General features: G+C 38.5%; 1 protein-coding gene across 1 annotated transcript in view; it reads left to right on the top strand.

The window, feature by feature from the left end:
- Positions 1 to 17,053, top strand: part of USH2A (usherin) — a 681,041-nt gene that overhangs the window by 292,082 nt on the left and 371,906 nt on the right. The window contains exons 30-31 of the mRNA XM_032319004.1: positions 4,753 to 4,866; positions 6,770 to 6,931. Coding sequence (XP_032174895.1) covers positions 4,753 to 4,866; positions 6,770 to 6,931 — 276 coding nt within the window. The remainder of the gene's footprint in view (positions 1 to 4,752; positions 4,867 to 6,769; positions 6,932 to 17,053) is intronic.

The following is a 17,053-nucleotide window of genomic DNA, read 5'->3' as shown; positions in this document are numbered from 1 at the left end:
GCAGTAGGAAAAGTCTTTGTTTTTCGGTCAGGCATCATGTGGCAGCTTTGGTAAACCATTTAAGAGCTGCTGGAAAACGGGACCAGTCAAGGAGAGGGACATGTCCTTTGCGCTCAAGGAGTTCCCTAAATCATTTTGAGGGACTTTTAAATTTCAGGGTTCTCCAGGACAAGGTTCTCTTGCCCTCTGCTAGGTGGAAATCCTCAGAGCACAGAGTTTGGAGTCACCAGGACTCTGGAACTTTCTTCTCTGATGAGCTTTTATTCCCCGGAAATGAAGTCTCTGTTCCTCTTCTTTCAACCGGGCTTTCTGCATGCACCAAGGCCCACAGGACTGCAATTCAAAGGGAATATACTTACTTTACTTCAAACTCCCTTGGTGTGGCATGTCAGGATTTCTCAATGTTAAGCATTAATGTAAAATGCATTATCGCTTAGCAGTGAGAGTTCTGGTCCTGCTGGTGCCAATGATTTTAATCTGGTTACCAACACTTCTGTGTTTCTTGGGATACTAACACTTTTAAGACATCAATAATGCTTACTTTATGCTTATTGAATGTTTTTTTCAGCTCATCCTCTTCCATTATCAAAAGGGACTGGCAGGTTTCCTGACATGGTTGGGACCATTTTCTGATTTCACAGAGTTTTGTGGCTGAAAGGGAATTTGAGAGGTCATCTGGCTGGCCTGGAGTTAGGGACGGTTTGAAATTCAAAGGGAAAAAAGTCTCCTCTGTGATATCACTCAAAGAAAGAGACTTGTATCCCAGTCAATCTTAACATTTCTCACTGTCAGGATATACGTCTTTATTTTAAATACCCCAGGTGTCATAAAAGGAGATTACCCCACTTTCTCTTATTGGGTTTTCTTTTTTTTAATTTTTTTAAAAGATTTTATTTGTTTATTGGACAGAGAGATACATAGCAAGAGATGGAACACAAGCTGGAGGAGTGGGAGAGGGAGAATTAGGCTTCCTGCCCAGCAGGGAGCCCAATGCAGGACTTGATCCTAGGACCCTGGGATCATGACTTGAGCCAAAGGCAGACCCTTAACCGACTGAGCTACCTGGACATCCTCTCTTACTGGGTTTTCTACAGAAATACATACGCAGAATATATGCAGTATTTTTCTGCCTAGGACTCCTTTAAAATATGTCCCACTATGTATTTTTCAGTATTATTTTTAATATAATGCTGAAATGTACATTCAATGATTATCCTTCTTTCTCTTTGTCTTTAATTAAATCTAGATCTCCTATCACATTGGATTAAGAAGTCCAGATCTTACCAATGACCTTGTCCACTTGTCATATACACAAGAATTCTGTTTTATGTATTAACGTATGTATTACTGTTATCATTAGGAGTCTTTGAGCTCTAATATTTTCTTAGAAACCTTGTAAAGATCATATGTATTCTATAGCACCTTTCCCAGAAGAATAGAGAAAAAGAAATGGGAATATTTTTAGATGATGATATATTGTCATAGTAGTACTACCATATTTTTCTTTGTTTTTGTTTTGTTTTGTTTTTTCAGGAGAGTGTATAATCTAAGAAAGACTCTGACTCTTCAAATGAGGCCATTAGGCCAGTCACTCAATGATCTCTATGGATATATATCTCTAAGAAAACTCTCTTAATATCAGGGAGAACATACTTACCCTCTTTGGTGACAGCAGAACTTCTCATAACCATCAACTTTAATCCATCTTCATAAATACTCCATATTGAGAAACAAGATGTAAATCACATGTCCCAAACAAAAATATGACATTGTTCTGAATTGGGGAAGGTGGCTTGGTTGACCATCCCCCCTCCCAACCACTTACTGTAATCTGACAAGAGGGGAGAAAGTGCTGAATCTGGGGCACCTGGGTGGCTCAGTTGGTTAAGCGTCTGTCTTCTGCTCAGGTCTTGATCCCAGGAGATGGGGATGGAGCCTCCATAAGGCTCCCTGCTCAGCAAGGAGGCTGCTCTTCCCTCTGCCCCTGCTCACAGCTAGTGCTGACAAATACCAGATATTTTTGAAGGATAAAATGGCTAGAAACGTATCTCACAAGGTTACCTCAGTTTTGAGTCTGGACTTTTGGGATCGTGGTGAAACGTTAAGAAATGGGAAAACAAAGCTTATGAAATAGTTGAGGCTGTCGGGTCTGGATCGGAGCATATTGAGAATGAAATGCTAGTGGGACATCCAGATGGGGTATATGAGCTGCAGGTGGAGATGAAGAACCAGAGCTGGGGAGAGATGTGAAGTCCGGAGACGCAAATGAGAGATGGGGCTTGATGAGCTCACAATGGTAAGTGTTTAGAAGAAGAAAGAAGCCTGAAGATACTACCTTATAGAACAAGAGCTATTTAAAGGACTCCGAAGGGAAGAGAGCTAATCAGGTCAAGGAAAGAAAGTAGCTCTCAAGAGCTAAGGAAAACAACGGGGGAAATTCAGTGGCACAGAGAGAGCTGAGGGAGTCAAAGCCCAGTAAATAGAGGGAAGATAAGGATTTGAGGAAGGGTGACTTGATCTGACATTTGGAGATTACTAGTGATCTTGAAAAGATAGAAATCGGGATTTAGTGGCACAGTGTGGGCAGGAAACTGGGTTGCAGTAGTAACGGCTTGGACTGACACAGCCTCTGCTAGATCTCTCTCTTTACAGAGCTCTGTGTCAAGTACTTTACACTCCTAAATTCATTTAATCTTGTTAGTAATTCTATGAGCTAAGTTCTCTACTGCCCCCAACTCAAAGTTGAGAGTTGAGACCTCTCCTTCAAGGCAGGTATTGTTTTATCTGTTTACAGTTAAGGAAACTGAGGCACAGAGATCTGAGCAACTCATCCAAGCCCACCCAACAAATCAGTAGCAGAACTGGTGTTTGGACCCAGGCAAACATGGTGTCTAGCCTCTTGACCACTTCACCACCGCATGATGAGATGCGTAGGTGGCAATGTGTGCTTTCTTTTAAGACATCTAGTGGAAGGAGAAAGAACTTCTTAATCGACTGAGCTACCCAGGCTCCCGGAGAAAGAACTTCTTAAAGCAAATTTGGAATGCGGGTCATGGTCTGGGAAGTTCAAGAAGAAGTAACAGTCCCTGTGGCAGGAACGAAGGAGAGGAGAAGGTTAGGATGTGAGGCTGGTTCCAGATTAGAGGGAGCTGAATTGGGCATGAGGGAGTTGTGTGTGTGTGTGTGTGTGTGTGTGTGTGTGTGTGTGTGTGTATTAGGTCACTGGCTCTGTGTCTTCTTTGGCCAAGAGTTAAGATGATGGCGACAAGTGCAGCAGAGAGGGCTCAGGGGTCCAGAGCAGTGCTTGAGGAGCTGTTGGAATGAAGGCTGGACAGCTGAGCCATCACTGGGGACTGACGCGTGGGAAGTGCCCAAGTAGACAATAGCTCTGGTCTTTGCGTCAACCTGCCCTTAGCTCATCTGATTTTTTTAAAGATTTCTATTAGGGAGAGGGAATAGGAAAACATATATGTTAAATTTTGTGTCTGAAGGATGCAGGCTGTTACCAGTATTGGCATATTTAAATAATAATACATTCTCTAGGCTACTGAAGGTTTACAAAATAAAGGGATATCATGGCTGAGACCATCTTTTTTTATAAGAGTGTTGACAATCGGGGCTCCTGGGTGGCTCAGTCCTTGAGCCAGCCTCTGTCTTCGACTTGGGTTGTGATCCCAGGGTCCTGGGATCAAGCCCTGCATCAAGTTCCCTGCTCAGCGGGAGACCTGATTCTCCCTCTCCTACTCCCGCTCTCTCGCCGTGTCTCTCTCTGTCAAATAAATAAATAAAATCTTTAAAAAAAAAAAATAGTGTTGACAATCTATGTGGTTACGACTAAAGGCAACTGAAAAATGTCCACAGTAAAAAACAATGGTAAGCAAATATACAAATTATATTTTTGATACTTCTTTAATTCCTGGGATTAAGTAAATAAAGAGCTTCTGCCTTGATTACGAACATTAGTAAACAAAATGTGCTTTCATTTCTACAGGTACTTTTAATTGCTGAACAAATCTTAGATATTCACCACCAAGCCAGGTTAATTCGACACCTCCATGTGTACCACTTCTGTTTAAGACAGGTGTCTTAATTAAATAAACTAATAATTTTGCAAGGAGAAGCACAAAAGCATAATTATCTAATTTGCTAATTGTTCAACTATGTTGATTTGCATATTTGTTAGTTGTAACATGAACAAATAGTTTGTATATGTGTATCCTACCGTTAAAGTAATGAAGCCACTCTTGGGATTAGCATTTCCTAAAGTGTGTTAATAGATGCTATGTAAAAAGGACTCTCGTTGAATAAGGTTGAAAAATGCTAGGTTAGAGAAAATTGAATAGTTTTATTCTGCAGGAGGTCTAGAATCCTAGAATAGGATAATATGCATCTTAACTATCAGATACACGGTGCTCTGCTTCATGAACTATGTATGGAAACCCATCTTTCCAGGGGAACATCTCAGGGCACTAATGTTCTAAGGTGCACATTTGGGAAAATGCTGTTTCAAGTTGTTTTAACAATAAGTTGGTCTCAATTTTTTTTTGCTAGTCACTCTGTTCTGTAATCAGCACACAGGCAGGAAAATGAATTAAAGGGGCATATTTTTTTGTTTGTTTCTGTGTCTCTACATCTCTCTCTCTCTCTCTCTCTCTCATACACACACACACACACACACACACACATACACACTGCTCTTTATAGCTGCTTACAGTAAACATGCAAACCTCTTTTTTCCCCCTTTTATTATAGGCATAGTGACAGGCTTGCTACCCTTCAAAAACTATGCAGTAACCCTAACTGCTTGCACTTTGGCTGGCTGTACCGAGAGCTCACAGGCATTGAACATCTCTACTCCACAAGAAGGTAAAGTAATTTCAAAGGTCTTGACTTCCACATTTCAGTTATGAATAATAAAATAGGAGAAGAGCTAAATGCTGCAAGGCCATTTGCTGGAAAACCCCAACCTAATTTGATGACAAAGTGCATTGCCAGGCCATAATTGCTCCATTTTTTGGGGGGGTGCGAAAATGAATCAAACTCCATACCCTTTAATGACATGCATCTTTAATAGCTGTAATGCAGATTAATGGGCTTTTTAATTGCTGTTACATTGTTCATGCAAGAGCCTTGTCATTAATATGAAGCATCTGAAAGATTAATGAAAGCTTCCTCATTTTACTATGGCTCAGAAGTAAATCTAGAGACAGTCTGACTAAAAAGAATTGATTGTACGGCACAGTATGAAATTGAGAATCAAACGGTTGATTTCCATGGTCTCTTTGAACTGCTAAACACCAGCACAGGCAACAATTATTTCAGTATGATGGAGCCTCAAAATGCCGGTTGAGGCATTATTAATCACTGCTCCGTTCCTTCTGACTGAAGTCTCACTTTTGTTGTACTTGGAACTTACAAACTGTTGGCATAAATTAATGTTTCAGCAAGCATACATTAGGAAGGCAGTGAGAAAGAGAAAATATTTTAGCACTCCAAAGTGAAAGCTTTGCTCAAGCATCAGAACACATCGCTTCAAGAAATAACAGCCTTCCAAACATTGGAAGCATTGTTACTTCATATTTCTCTCTCCTGGATGAGAGGAATTACACATCGCTTCTACTCTCTAGCTGTCAAGTTATTTAGGAGATTGAAAAGCTTGATTCTCTGGGGAACAGTCAGCCAGTCTCTGTCCCTCAGCATTCCTGACTCCCTCTTTCCCCTTCCCTCTTGCAAATCCTTTAGCAAGTACCCGTCACACAGAAGACATGAAAGAGAAAGTGGCCCATGTGATGAACCAGAATAGAAGGGTCTGTGAGATCTTTCAAGTGACCTTGCCCCAACGAGAGCCTCCTCACCTGGACTATGCCATCAGTGACTTGTCATCCATGTTTTCTCAGGGTTCTCTTAGTCAAGCTTGTGGAGAGTCAAGCCTGTTTCTCTTACTGGGGCATTGCTTCTGTTGTGCCCCGTGACCCATGTGATGGTCGTCTCCTTTGTCAAACGCTTCCACCAGCCTCAGTGTCCTTATTTTCTGGATGCCTCCTACCCCTTCTGTCCAGGTTTTGCCTAAAACCTACTTCACAGCTGTATCCCAGAGGGATTCCTAAGGGCCCAGTTCACCATTTCCTCTTCATTAATTAAGGAATTCCCAACTTCCAGCTTTTTCTTAAAGTTACAGCCAATGTACCAAACCAAAGATGTGTTTAGGGTCAATATTTTAAACTTTAAGTTCCTGTGAATCCTATTTATTCACCATTACAGAAAATGAGCAGAACCTTATTTGAGAAAAACAAACTTAGAGTGTCGTTTTCATCTATAATTAACTCAACTGATTCCGTACTTGCTGGTTAATTCTACAGAAACACATACGTTTTTTCATACCTATTATGAACCACCCTCCCCAGCATTGCCCACCTTAGATCAAAAGCTCCTCAAGGGTAGGGACTGGCTTCTGTTTAATTTGCTTTAATAGGCACAGCCCCAAGTAGAGATTATGGGTTAATAATACTCTTGATGAAGTAATGCAAGCATCAGTCAAGTGAACTAGGGTAATACTCCCCATCCATCATTAATGCAAATGCTCATAAATTTAGGACAGTTATTTAGTACTGTTCCTAAAGCAATTACTGACAAGTTGCCCACGAATCAGAAATATTTTTATGCATGGAATATCAGGTTTATTTCATGATTTATTGGTTTAGGTCTGAAAAGTTTGAATTAGAAAAGTAAACTAAAATTAGTCTCTATGAATCTCCCCCCCCCCCCACAGCCCCACAGGAAGTTCAGCCACCAGTAGCCAAATCTCTTCCCAATTCTTTGTTACTATCCTGGGATCCACCCAAAAAAGCAAATGGCATTATAACTCAGTACTCTTTATATATGGATGGGATGCTAATCTATTCGGGCAGTGAAGAGAACTACACGGCCACAGGTAAGACTCCTATAGGTATTGGTAAATATTTCTTGTCTATGTTAGACTCTGTATATTGCAGATAGATGTAGTCTGTAATTGTCTGAAAGTCTGGTCTTTAAAATTGGGGTCCTTATTCTGTTTCCTGTCATTTGGTCCCCTTGAGTGGTCCCCAGTCCCACTCACCATACCCGGTTGAGTCAATGTCATATCAAACAAATTCTCCTATCACATGAGTTAACTACTTTCACATCTTTATGAATGCAGGATAATATTAAGACTCAGATGTGAGACTCAGTGTTGTATGAATTTGGGGCCATTTGAGAAGAAACATAGTGTATATGTTGAAATCACATTATAACGTGTGACAACACTCGAGTAAAATGAAGTAAATTGCTGAAAACCTCGTAAAATGCAAGACGTCTATTTTATGTCTTGTTGCCTGGTATCCGAATCATGCTTATATTTGTGTAGTAATTTTAGTGGCTATATATTGTATAACATTTTATATACTATATGTGACTATCTGGTAAGACATCATGAGTCAAATATTGACTGAGGAAAAACTGAGGTCTAGAGATATGTCGTTCTTCATGAAAGGTCACAACCAGGGAGAGACAGAGACAGGATTCATTATTTATTCAGTCCTCCACACTAATGCCAGCTGCTAAGGTAGTAATAGAGAATCAGCGGCACGCTGGCCCCCCTCTGTTGGAGCTTGTGGCTTCAGGAAGACACACATAGATGTGGGGATGAGGTCTTTGTGGACAGAACTATGGCATTTACCCAGTGGCAGCCTAAGGGTTTACATTTTTTGGTGTCCTCTCTAGACTGAGAACCTTCAAGAGACATGATCTATTTTTTTTTTAAAGAGCTATTACTTTAATATTTTATTCCTTGAAGTTGGATAGAGTTCTGTAATACATGCTCTAGGAGGTAAGTGTGAATATTACCCCCAGATTACAAATGAGGAAACTGAGGCAGAGAAAGATTAGGGAACATCTGCAAAGTTATACAGCCCACGAGTGGGATTTTGCTACCAATCCAAACATTCTGGCTGTGATGGAAAGCATGTGGTTTTAAAACAAGTTACTTTCCTTCTGAGACTTAGTTTCTGAATTTGTAAAATGGCAACAACTATGGTTTTCAAGATTTTAAAGAGAACTAGAGCTATAAATAAAACACCTAACATAGTCTTAACACTTAGTAAAAAGAATACTCTTAATTCCTGTAAAATGCAGAGTTCATGTTTTAAACTTTAAAAACGGACTAATCTCACCCAAACAATATCTGAAGGCATTATTTTAATTAAATATTACAGACCAAAGAAATTACTTCAAAAAGATGAAAATGTTTTATGGAATGAACTATACACATGAATTAATAATTAATATAAAACACTTCTGTAGGATCCAAAAAATGTCATCATGCATAATAGGAAAACACATCTTTTAGGCCCAGTAAAGACATTTCCTTTGAGAAGCCTTCTCTGATTCCAAAGTAAGAGTTGATCTAATGAAGATATGCTCTTTGGGAACCTGTGTGCCCCCTCTTTTTTGTGTGTGTTATCTTTGAATAAGGGTACTTATTTGCTTGTCAGTTTGTCCTTCTGAACCCTAAGTTTCAAGGACATGACTATAAGTGTCTGGTTCATTGCTGTAGCTTTAGGATTTATCACAGAATGGGTATAGATAGTTTGAATAAATGAATAAATGAAGTTGGGTGATTGCTGGGAACAGAAAAAGAAGCTAGCAAAGGGGAAATTCGGGAGGGTAGGAGTATAGTGGGAAAGAAAAAGTGACAGAGAAAAGGAAAAAGAAAAGTAGAAAAAGAAACGAAGATACCTTCCATAGGTAGACATGAGTGCTAGCCCGGTCCATAGGGAAGTTGTGTGGCTGACGGCAGGTCTCAAAATGTAAACCTTGACTATTTCCAAATTGTGCAGAAGTCCATATGTGGTGATTCTGTGCACAGCCAGAAGAGCAGTATGGGGAGGACAGGAGCCCTGCACTCACATTGATTTCCAATACTACTTCCAAAATGCTATGAATTCTGTATTTTGTTTGATTGAAGCACTAACAGAACCATATGACTGGTATCTACAGTGAAAAATCTTGGCAAATGTTAACATAGTGGATTAGTACAATAGATGCCCCCAAATATAATACAATGTAAAGAAAGTGAGATATTTTTGTAGTGTCCACAACCATCTTCTCGAGTCACAGAGATAAGAGATTCTTTAATGGTTTTCCTTTTTAATGTAGATTTTTAAAGGTTAAATCTTTGGTATTATTATTATTATTATTATTATTATTATTATTATATTTTTTTACTGTAGCCTTCTTGGCTTCTAATAAGCAACTGGATTTCTTGCTGTTCTTATTCCCAAATAGCACAAGATACAAGGCACATTGAGACCGCAACACAAAGGAGAGAAAGGAAGCCAATAACATTATGATGGGATTCGAAGTCATGCATGATTGTTCTAACATTAGAGCTAGAAAAACCAAGCCTGGGGAGGTTAAGGAATTCTAACCCATACCAGAGAAACCACTTCAAATCTAGATCTGATTGGCTCCAGAGCCCATACTTTGATTCTTTCCACATTCTGTTACTCAAATTATTACATATTATCTTATTTTTTTCATAAATAAATCTTATATATTATTACACATTCCCATAATGTGTAAATGTTTTATGTAAATATGTAAATTATCAACATATTAACATAAACATATCATGTAAATATGCAAATATTTACACCACATGTGAATGTTACATAATATATAAAAATTACATATTTACATAAATAACTATTACAAATTATTACATATGATTGTATTTTTCCTCTAAACAACCCTGACAGGGTGACCAAAGCCTGATTGCAAACCCCAGAGCACCCGTGTCGTTCTTGTTTGGGCTGCCGTAACAAAATACCACAGACTGGCGGGCTTAAACAACAGAAATTTATTTCTCACAGTTCTGGAGACTAGAAGTCCAAGATCAAGGTGTTGGCAGGTTTGGTTTCTCTCGAGGCCTCTCTCCTGGGCTAGCAGACAGCTGCCTTCTCACCACGTCCTCCCAAGGTCTTTCTTCTGTGCGTGCAGACCTTTCTTACCTGGTCTCTAGTCCTGTTGGCTGGACTAGAGACCATGGGTTGGTCCTGGTGGGACCTGTTGGTCCCACCCTTGTGATCTATGTAACCTTAATCACCTCTTCAAAAGTCCCATTTCCGAATATAGTCACCCTGAGAGAGTCTCGAAATATGAATTTGGGGGAACATAGTTCAGTCCATAACAGCCCCTAAAGGGAGTGTTTTCTTCTACTATGAGGGTAGACTGGATGCCCACTTCTGTATAGATTCTCAAGTCGTGTGAGGATTGAAGAAAGTGACCTTAGGATCCCTTTCAGCTCAAAGATTTTGTATCTGTAACAGGCCCTAATTCCAGGTCATTTACTCTTCGAAGTCTACCTTTCCACTGGGAATCGCAGAGAAGACACAAGGAGAAAGCGAATCTGTCTGAAATCAGCCAGGAGAACGCTGATAGAGGACATGGCCCTGGCCATTTGAACAGGCTCTAGCCTCTCCAGACACTGAATCTGGGTCATGTTCCATTGTCAGATGCATCCATGACGTCACTGGTACTTGTTGCTCGCCCTTGTGTCCTTTCTGTGCTGAGCCTGGTTTGGGGGCGGAGTGTCCCCTGGGGAGGGCTGGTGCTGTCAGCAGCTGTGAGAGTCTGGGGCTACCAGAGCGGGTCTCTTCACTGCTGAAATGCCGATTCACAGGGAACCAGAGAAATGGAAGATGCAGTCTCATGGAGTAGAGAAATAATTGATAATATTTTTCAATTATAAAAGCATTATATGCTTATTGGAGATAATTGAAAACATCCAGATATCTAATACCTGAGAATCCCACCATACCGATAGAAACCCAGTATAAGACATAATTCCTGCTAGTACCTTATTCATGTTCACAAAATTGATCTGTAATGTATAATGTTGAACCCTTGCATAGTCCCTCACTATGACTGTATCCCACTTTAGGAAGCATTTTTCCTGAAAAATTTTTTTTTAATATTTTAATACTAACATATATCCCATCCAAATGTATGCTAATACATACATTAACCTGTATTTTGTTTGTATCTGTATTTTGTTTGATTGATGCTAATACATACATTAACCTGTATTTTGTTTGTATCTGTATTTTGTTTGATTGAATATAAACTACCACATTATGTATTTGAAAGAGTTCAAATTTCTAATTTATCTCTCCCTTTAATATGTTGTGACAAATATTATTGTATGTAATCTTATTTATTAGATTCCCAAAAGGGGAACAGCTAAGTCAAAGGTAGTGAACCTTTCCGAAATATTGGATATACATTTTCCTACTGTTTCCCAGAAAAGTTCATCAGCAGGGCATGTTACATTCTTAAGTCTTTGATAATTTTGCAAGCAAAAAACATTATTTTCTTTTTGTTTGCATGTTGAACTACTAGGTAGAGGGCATACTTTTTGCATGTTTCGTAGAGATTTATACTGTACTTTCATTCAACTGATCACAGCCTTGATGACCAAAGACTTAATAGGTGAGGAATAATTTTGAAACTTCCTAAGGAGCTGTGTTTGATATTCTGTTTTTCCTAGTTGTAAACATCTGCATTATTTAAAATTCCTTGTCTTCTACCCTATCAAAAACTTCCTTAATAATCTGGTTTTGGTGTCCTCCTAAATATTCACAGTGTCACTTTTTTTTTTTTTTTTTTTTTTTTCCTCCCTCTTACTCCATTTATTTGTAGCATCCTCTTAAGTTCCTGCATGGAACCAACATCCTTCTCTTATGTGTAGCAAATGGGTCTTGCTGCCATGGTGAATACAGGTAAAAGTAAATGCATTTCAATTCAGCAGCCACTTAGAATCTCGGTGGTTTGCATTTTTTTTTTCTTCTTTCTCTTAAATATGAAGCATTAAAAGTCAAAGGCATTGCTGCACCTTGAGTTAGTACAAAATATATTTAAAAATGCATACAGTTCAAATTTTTTGCCTTGCATAGGCCATAAGCTAGTAGTATGGTGGGTCAGTTGTGACACTGAAAAATGAATCCAGTTAGAGAACCTCCCGAAGGCTGTTGATGTTTGCTATAATAAATAGCACACACTTTAAGTCAAACTTTTTCATTCTGTATTCAAAGGTAATGGATTTTTCGTAACCATAGTAACCTTGGTGTATTTCTGGATAAATACATGAGGTATATACATTCTAGTTTTATTTTTGAATATAAACTACCACATTATGTATTACTAATAATATGAAAAATAGGATGTAGGTTAGTATAATGACAGCTTAAACTAGTATGCATTTTTCTTCTGCAAAAAATAAATATTTATCAAAAGTATAGGTTCAATTAATTTTTCCCCCAGTTTTGTGGTATTCCGGTGGTGCCATTTATCTTTTTTTGCAAGATCTCCATTAATCTCTTATTTCTGTCCCATAACAGATTTTTAAGAATTTTGAGGTAAAAACAATTGTGCTTTAAAGCTTATGATTAAAAACATTATTGAAAGATTGAAAGACTTATATTGATGTCACCAATAAAACTATTGTGAGCCACTTAAGATGTATGTATATAGTATGTTCATAAAGAGGCAGAAAAAAAGAAACCTTTTGTGAGGCCGTTCAACATCCCAGGATTGTTTCAAAGTTCAGGCTAGATAGCATCCTGATTGATGATGACTATCCAAACTGTAGCCAACCAGATCATTCTCATTTTAAATGAGCACCCTACCAGAAACGGGCAATCTTTAAGAAGTTTGTGAGATGTTTCAGGGAAGCCTACAAAGTTTTCGGAAACAAGGATAGCAAGATGGTGGGAACTGAGCGAAGTAGAACTATGCATGTGACAAGGGCGTTTATGTGAGTTGTGGGAACTGGGAAAGAAAGAACAGTGTTCCCTCTGCACAGTTCCTTTTTTATGACACAAGTTCATTGGTGAATCTACCTAAGCCATTGTTGAGAACTCCTAGAACTCCAGAGGAGTGAAGGTCGATAAGGACTCTGTGATGTACATATCTGACACCAAACCATAAAACACATAGGTTGCAAGTGTGTCACCTAATAAATCTATAGTAGTCTTACGATTGAGTAAGAGTGGCTGATTTCTAGCACCAGACAAGGCATCTTCCACTGCTACCTCCTCAGAACCTGTGCTTCTGTCACTGAGGCTAAGGCAGTAAAGAAGCAAAGATAAGGGGCTCCTGGGTGGCTCAGTGGGTTAAAGCCTCTGCCTTCCACTCAGGTCATGATCTCAGGGTCCTGGGTTCGAGCCCTGCATCAGGCTCTCTGCTTGGCAGGGAGGATGCTTCCTCCTCTTTCTCTGCCTGCCTCTCTGCCTACTTTTGATCTCTTGTCTGTCAAATAAACAAACAAAATCTAAAAAAAAATAAAAAAAGTGAAGCAAAGATAACAGCAATGTAAGGTGTGTGGGTGGTGTGTGTGTGTGTGAGAGAGAGAGAGAGAAAAGGAAAGGAAAGATGAAAAACAGATGAATATCTGGTAAAGTTAGATAGTAAGTATATCATTAACCAACTAAGAAGTGCAAAAGATTTTGGGGATTTTTTTTTTTTTGGTCTAATTTGCCAAGGTCAAAAAAAAAAAAATGTTTAAACAGCAAAATAGAAATGTTCATCTGGAATCTTCCAAACACTTAAGTCTGATGATGAGAAATTTATTGCAGAAGAAGCTGTATTGCTTATGGCACAATAAAAAAGCATTTAAAGGTTGGGTACTTCTAACCAAGCGTTATAAGGAACCTTATCAATTCTCTACAAATTTGAGCTAAATTATATTCATTTCCACTGATAGTTTACAAAAGATCCTTTCTTAGCAAAATAAAACTTCACTTTAACCTTGATATTTTCTGGACTTTCGCATTTTTGAATACCCCAAGGCAGTGCATTTAAATAACTCTTTTTACATAAAGTAATATGATAGAAAGGATACTGTTAACATGCTTGTGTTCTAATCCATAAGGCTGGTATTAATAAGACAGAGCATATGAGGGTTTTCAGGTAAGGTAATGATCTCATCTATGAGTCATGGAACCTCTCTATTACAAACTAAAGTCATACTTTGTGCCCTTTTTTTGTCACAGACATGCAGCATTAAATTATAAAAAGTCTAAGAAACCTTGAGGCTACAAGGGAAAAAAGCTGAATTATGAATAGAGGCTAGATCACTAACTCTGTGATCAAAGGCTTCAGGAGAGTCGCTCAAGATTTGGCCACAGACCAGATCCTTGGGTCAATCAATAGGGGACACTTGACACTTAATTGGGCTTGAAGAGTAACTTAGTAACAAAGGGTCAAGTGAAGTGAAATAACTTGCACAGATATTGAAATATCAGTTGTGGTTCATTGTAAACAATGTAACCAAAGTGTCGTTTTTACTTTAAGATATTTCACAGTATACCAGTATATGAAGAAATGAATCATGTTTAAATGTATTTTAAGACCTATCCCCAAATATTACCTGTCATTTGTTAACATAAGTGATGAGTATTATGTTCTTAAATAAGTAGGAAAGGGCTTTATATTTGAAGGTATTTCAGAGGGAGGGAAGGAGATATAGAAAAGAAGGGGTGTTCAATCCAGAAAATGGTGATGGAACCTGCCCTACCTCTGAGATCTTTACAAACAGAGACTAACTGCTATTCCAGGCACTCTGACAACTGCCATTATTTTTTATTTTTTTAAACTTAATTTCACTATGAATTCTTAAAAAAAAACATATATGCAATAGACAGCTTGATGAATATTCAGAATCTGAAGACATCCATGGAGCCAGCATCAAGCCAGAAATAGACGCTGTGAACACCCTAGAAGCACCCCGTTTTTGCCTTCAAGTCTTTATCTGCTGACTCAGGTGGCTGCTTCCCTGTTAGCATAGATTTGTTTGCTATTTTATTTTACTTAATATGAATGGAAGCAAATAATGTGTTTTCTTTTGTTACTGGCTTCCTTTGGAGAATGGAGGTAGAGATAGTGAATCAGTAGAACAGTCTTTCATGTTCCTCTACCTGTATTCCAATCTTCTGACTTCTGGATAGTTGCTCTAACCCTGTCAGCTGTTGTTTCCTGACCTTCTAGAAAGCCACTGGAATGCTTACAGAATGAAACATCTACATCTTTCTCCAAGTCTGAAAGTAAGAAATAATTATAGAAAGTCTTCATCTATGAAATTAAAAGTTAGCGTGTGAAATCACTGGTTTATGTACACCAGAAAAATAACTCCTGGGTGTCCACTAATGGAATATTGTATGGCCAGATAGCTTATGAAACAGTAGAAGAATATTGAATAAGGCAGAAAGAGGTTAAAACAAACGTTTTCATTGACAGCATGTAACATGAGTCTATTTTAGTAAAATGCATGTGTATATATGTGTGTACTTATAGATACGTGTGTTTATGTACACCTAAGTGATAATAGTGGTTATCTTCTAGTCATGGGATCTAAGTGTTTTCTTTTCCTTAAGGGGAGTCTTTTCATCTTTTAAATTCTCTTAGATATTAGAAAGGAGAATTTTTGTAGTATTTTTCACAATTTTAATAGATGTGATAAAATTGGTATAAAGGACGTATATTTTAGGACTCTATCACCTATTAATACTTAGCTTTGACTTCTCTCTAGTCTTTACCCTGATATTTAATCGTGTTAATTCCTTACTCCTCTCTTCTGGCCAGTGTCAATGACAGTCTCCTTACCTCCAGCACTATCTGCTGTCATCAAAACATCACACAATCTTTATGATGATCTACCTCAATTCACACATTTTCCTTTGGTTCACAGAATCTTTCATATAATTTTCCTAGAAGTTTATCACTCAAATATATTCTGTCTTGTAACAAAAATTTATTTAAAGGGGAAAAATCTTGATCCAAAACCAAAATGTAGGTTCACTGAGTACAGTTATCAAGTATTTATTTATTTTTCATAATCTCTATAGTATGTATTGTAGAAATAAGGACCCAATTGGCATCTAATAAACTCTTGTTGAATTGAGTTGAAATGAATTGGATTAAACTGAAGAAACACTGAGAATCGGTAAACTAATATTTTAAAGTAAATGACAACAAACACTGATGCATAATTCAGAAGTAATTAATATGCTAACTGTGGTAAGCAGTTTTAATGAGGTAGGCTGTTCCTGTAGCTTCTTAGAAATTTTCAAATGTAATTATCCAATATGTAGCTTTTTTTTTTTTTTTTGTTAAACTTCTTGTATACATTTGCTAGGGCTGCCATGACAAAATATTACTGAGGGGTTAACAACAGAAATGTATGGTCTCACAATCCCAGAAGCTAGAAGTCCCAGATCAATGTGTTGGCAGGGTTAGCTCATTCCGAAGCCCATGAGGGAGAAGCGTTCTCTGCTGCTCTCCTGGTCTCTGGTAGTTTGCCTGCAATCATTGGCCTTTGACCTGTAGATACTTTTCTTCAGCAGAACTCAGGACCTCCCGGTTGAAGAAAATCAAGTAAGCATCCTGATTGGTGCCATTCTAATATCCAATGTTCTCGAGTCACTGATAGGATCCTAAAGGCTTGCTCTGCATCTTTACTTCCCCAGTGCATTTTGCCTTACATTCTCCATTACTGGCTCATCATTGACCACAGTTCTTCAGGCTCACATCTCTTACATGGAGAAGAAGAAAGAGAAAACATGTCCTGGTTCTGAGTTCTATCTCCCACTCCTACTCCCCACCTTCCCAGCCTGGCCCTTCTCATGTTCACAGCCACTGTCCTTACCACCGCTGGCTCACTTGTTTTGCATCTTTACCTCCTGTGCATTTGCTGGAGCTTCCCCTAAAAAACAAAACAACCAATCAACCAAACAAAATCCCACACAAATTGGGTGCCTAAAACAACAGAAATTTATTCTCTCATAGTCTGGAGACTAGAAGTTCTAAATCAAGGTGTCACCAGAGCTAAAGCTTCCTCTACAAACTGGTGGTGGTGGGGGAGGGCATCCTTCCTTTCCTAGCCCAACTTGTCATGGTTACTGGCAGTCTGGAGCATTCAGACATATGCCTCCGTCATATGTGCTGTTCGCCTGTGTCCAGATTTCTCTCATTCTGTAAG

The sequence above is a fragment of the Mustela erminea genome, chromosome 17, assembly GCF_009829155.1.
Source record: "Mustela erminea isolate mMusErm1 chromosome 17, mMusErm1.Pri, whole genome shotgun sequence".
Lineage (NCBI taxonomy): Eukaryota > Metazoa > Chordata > Mammalia > Carnivora > Mustelidae > Mustela > Mustela erminea.
This window is presented reverse-complemented; position numbering and strand designations above follow the sequence as displayed.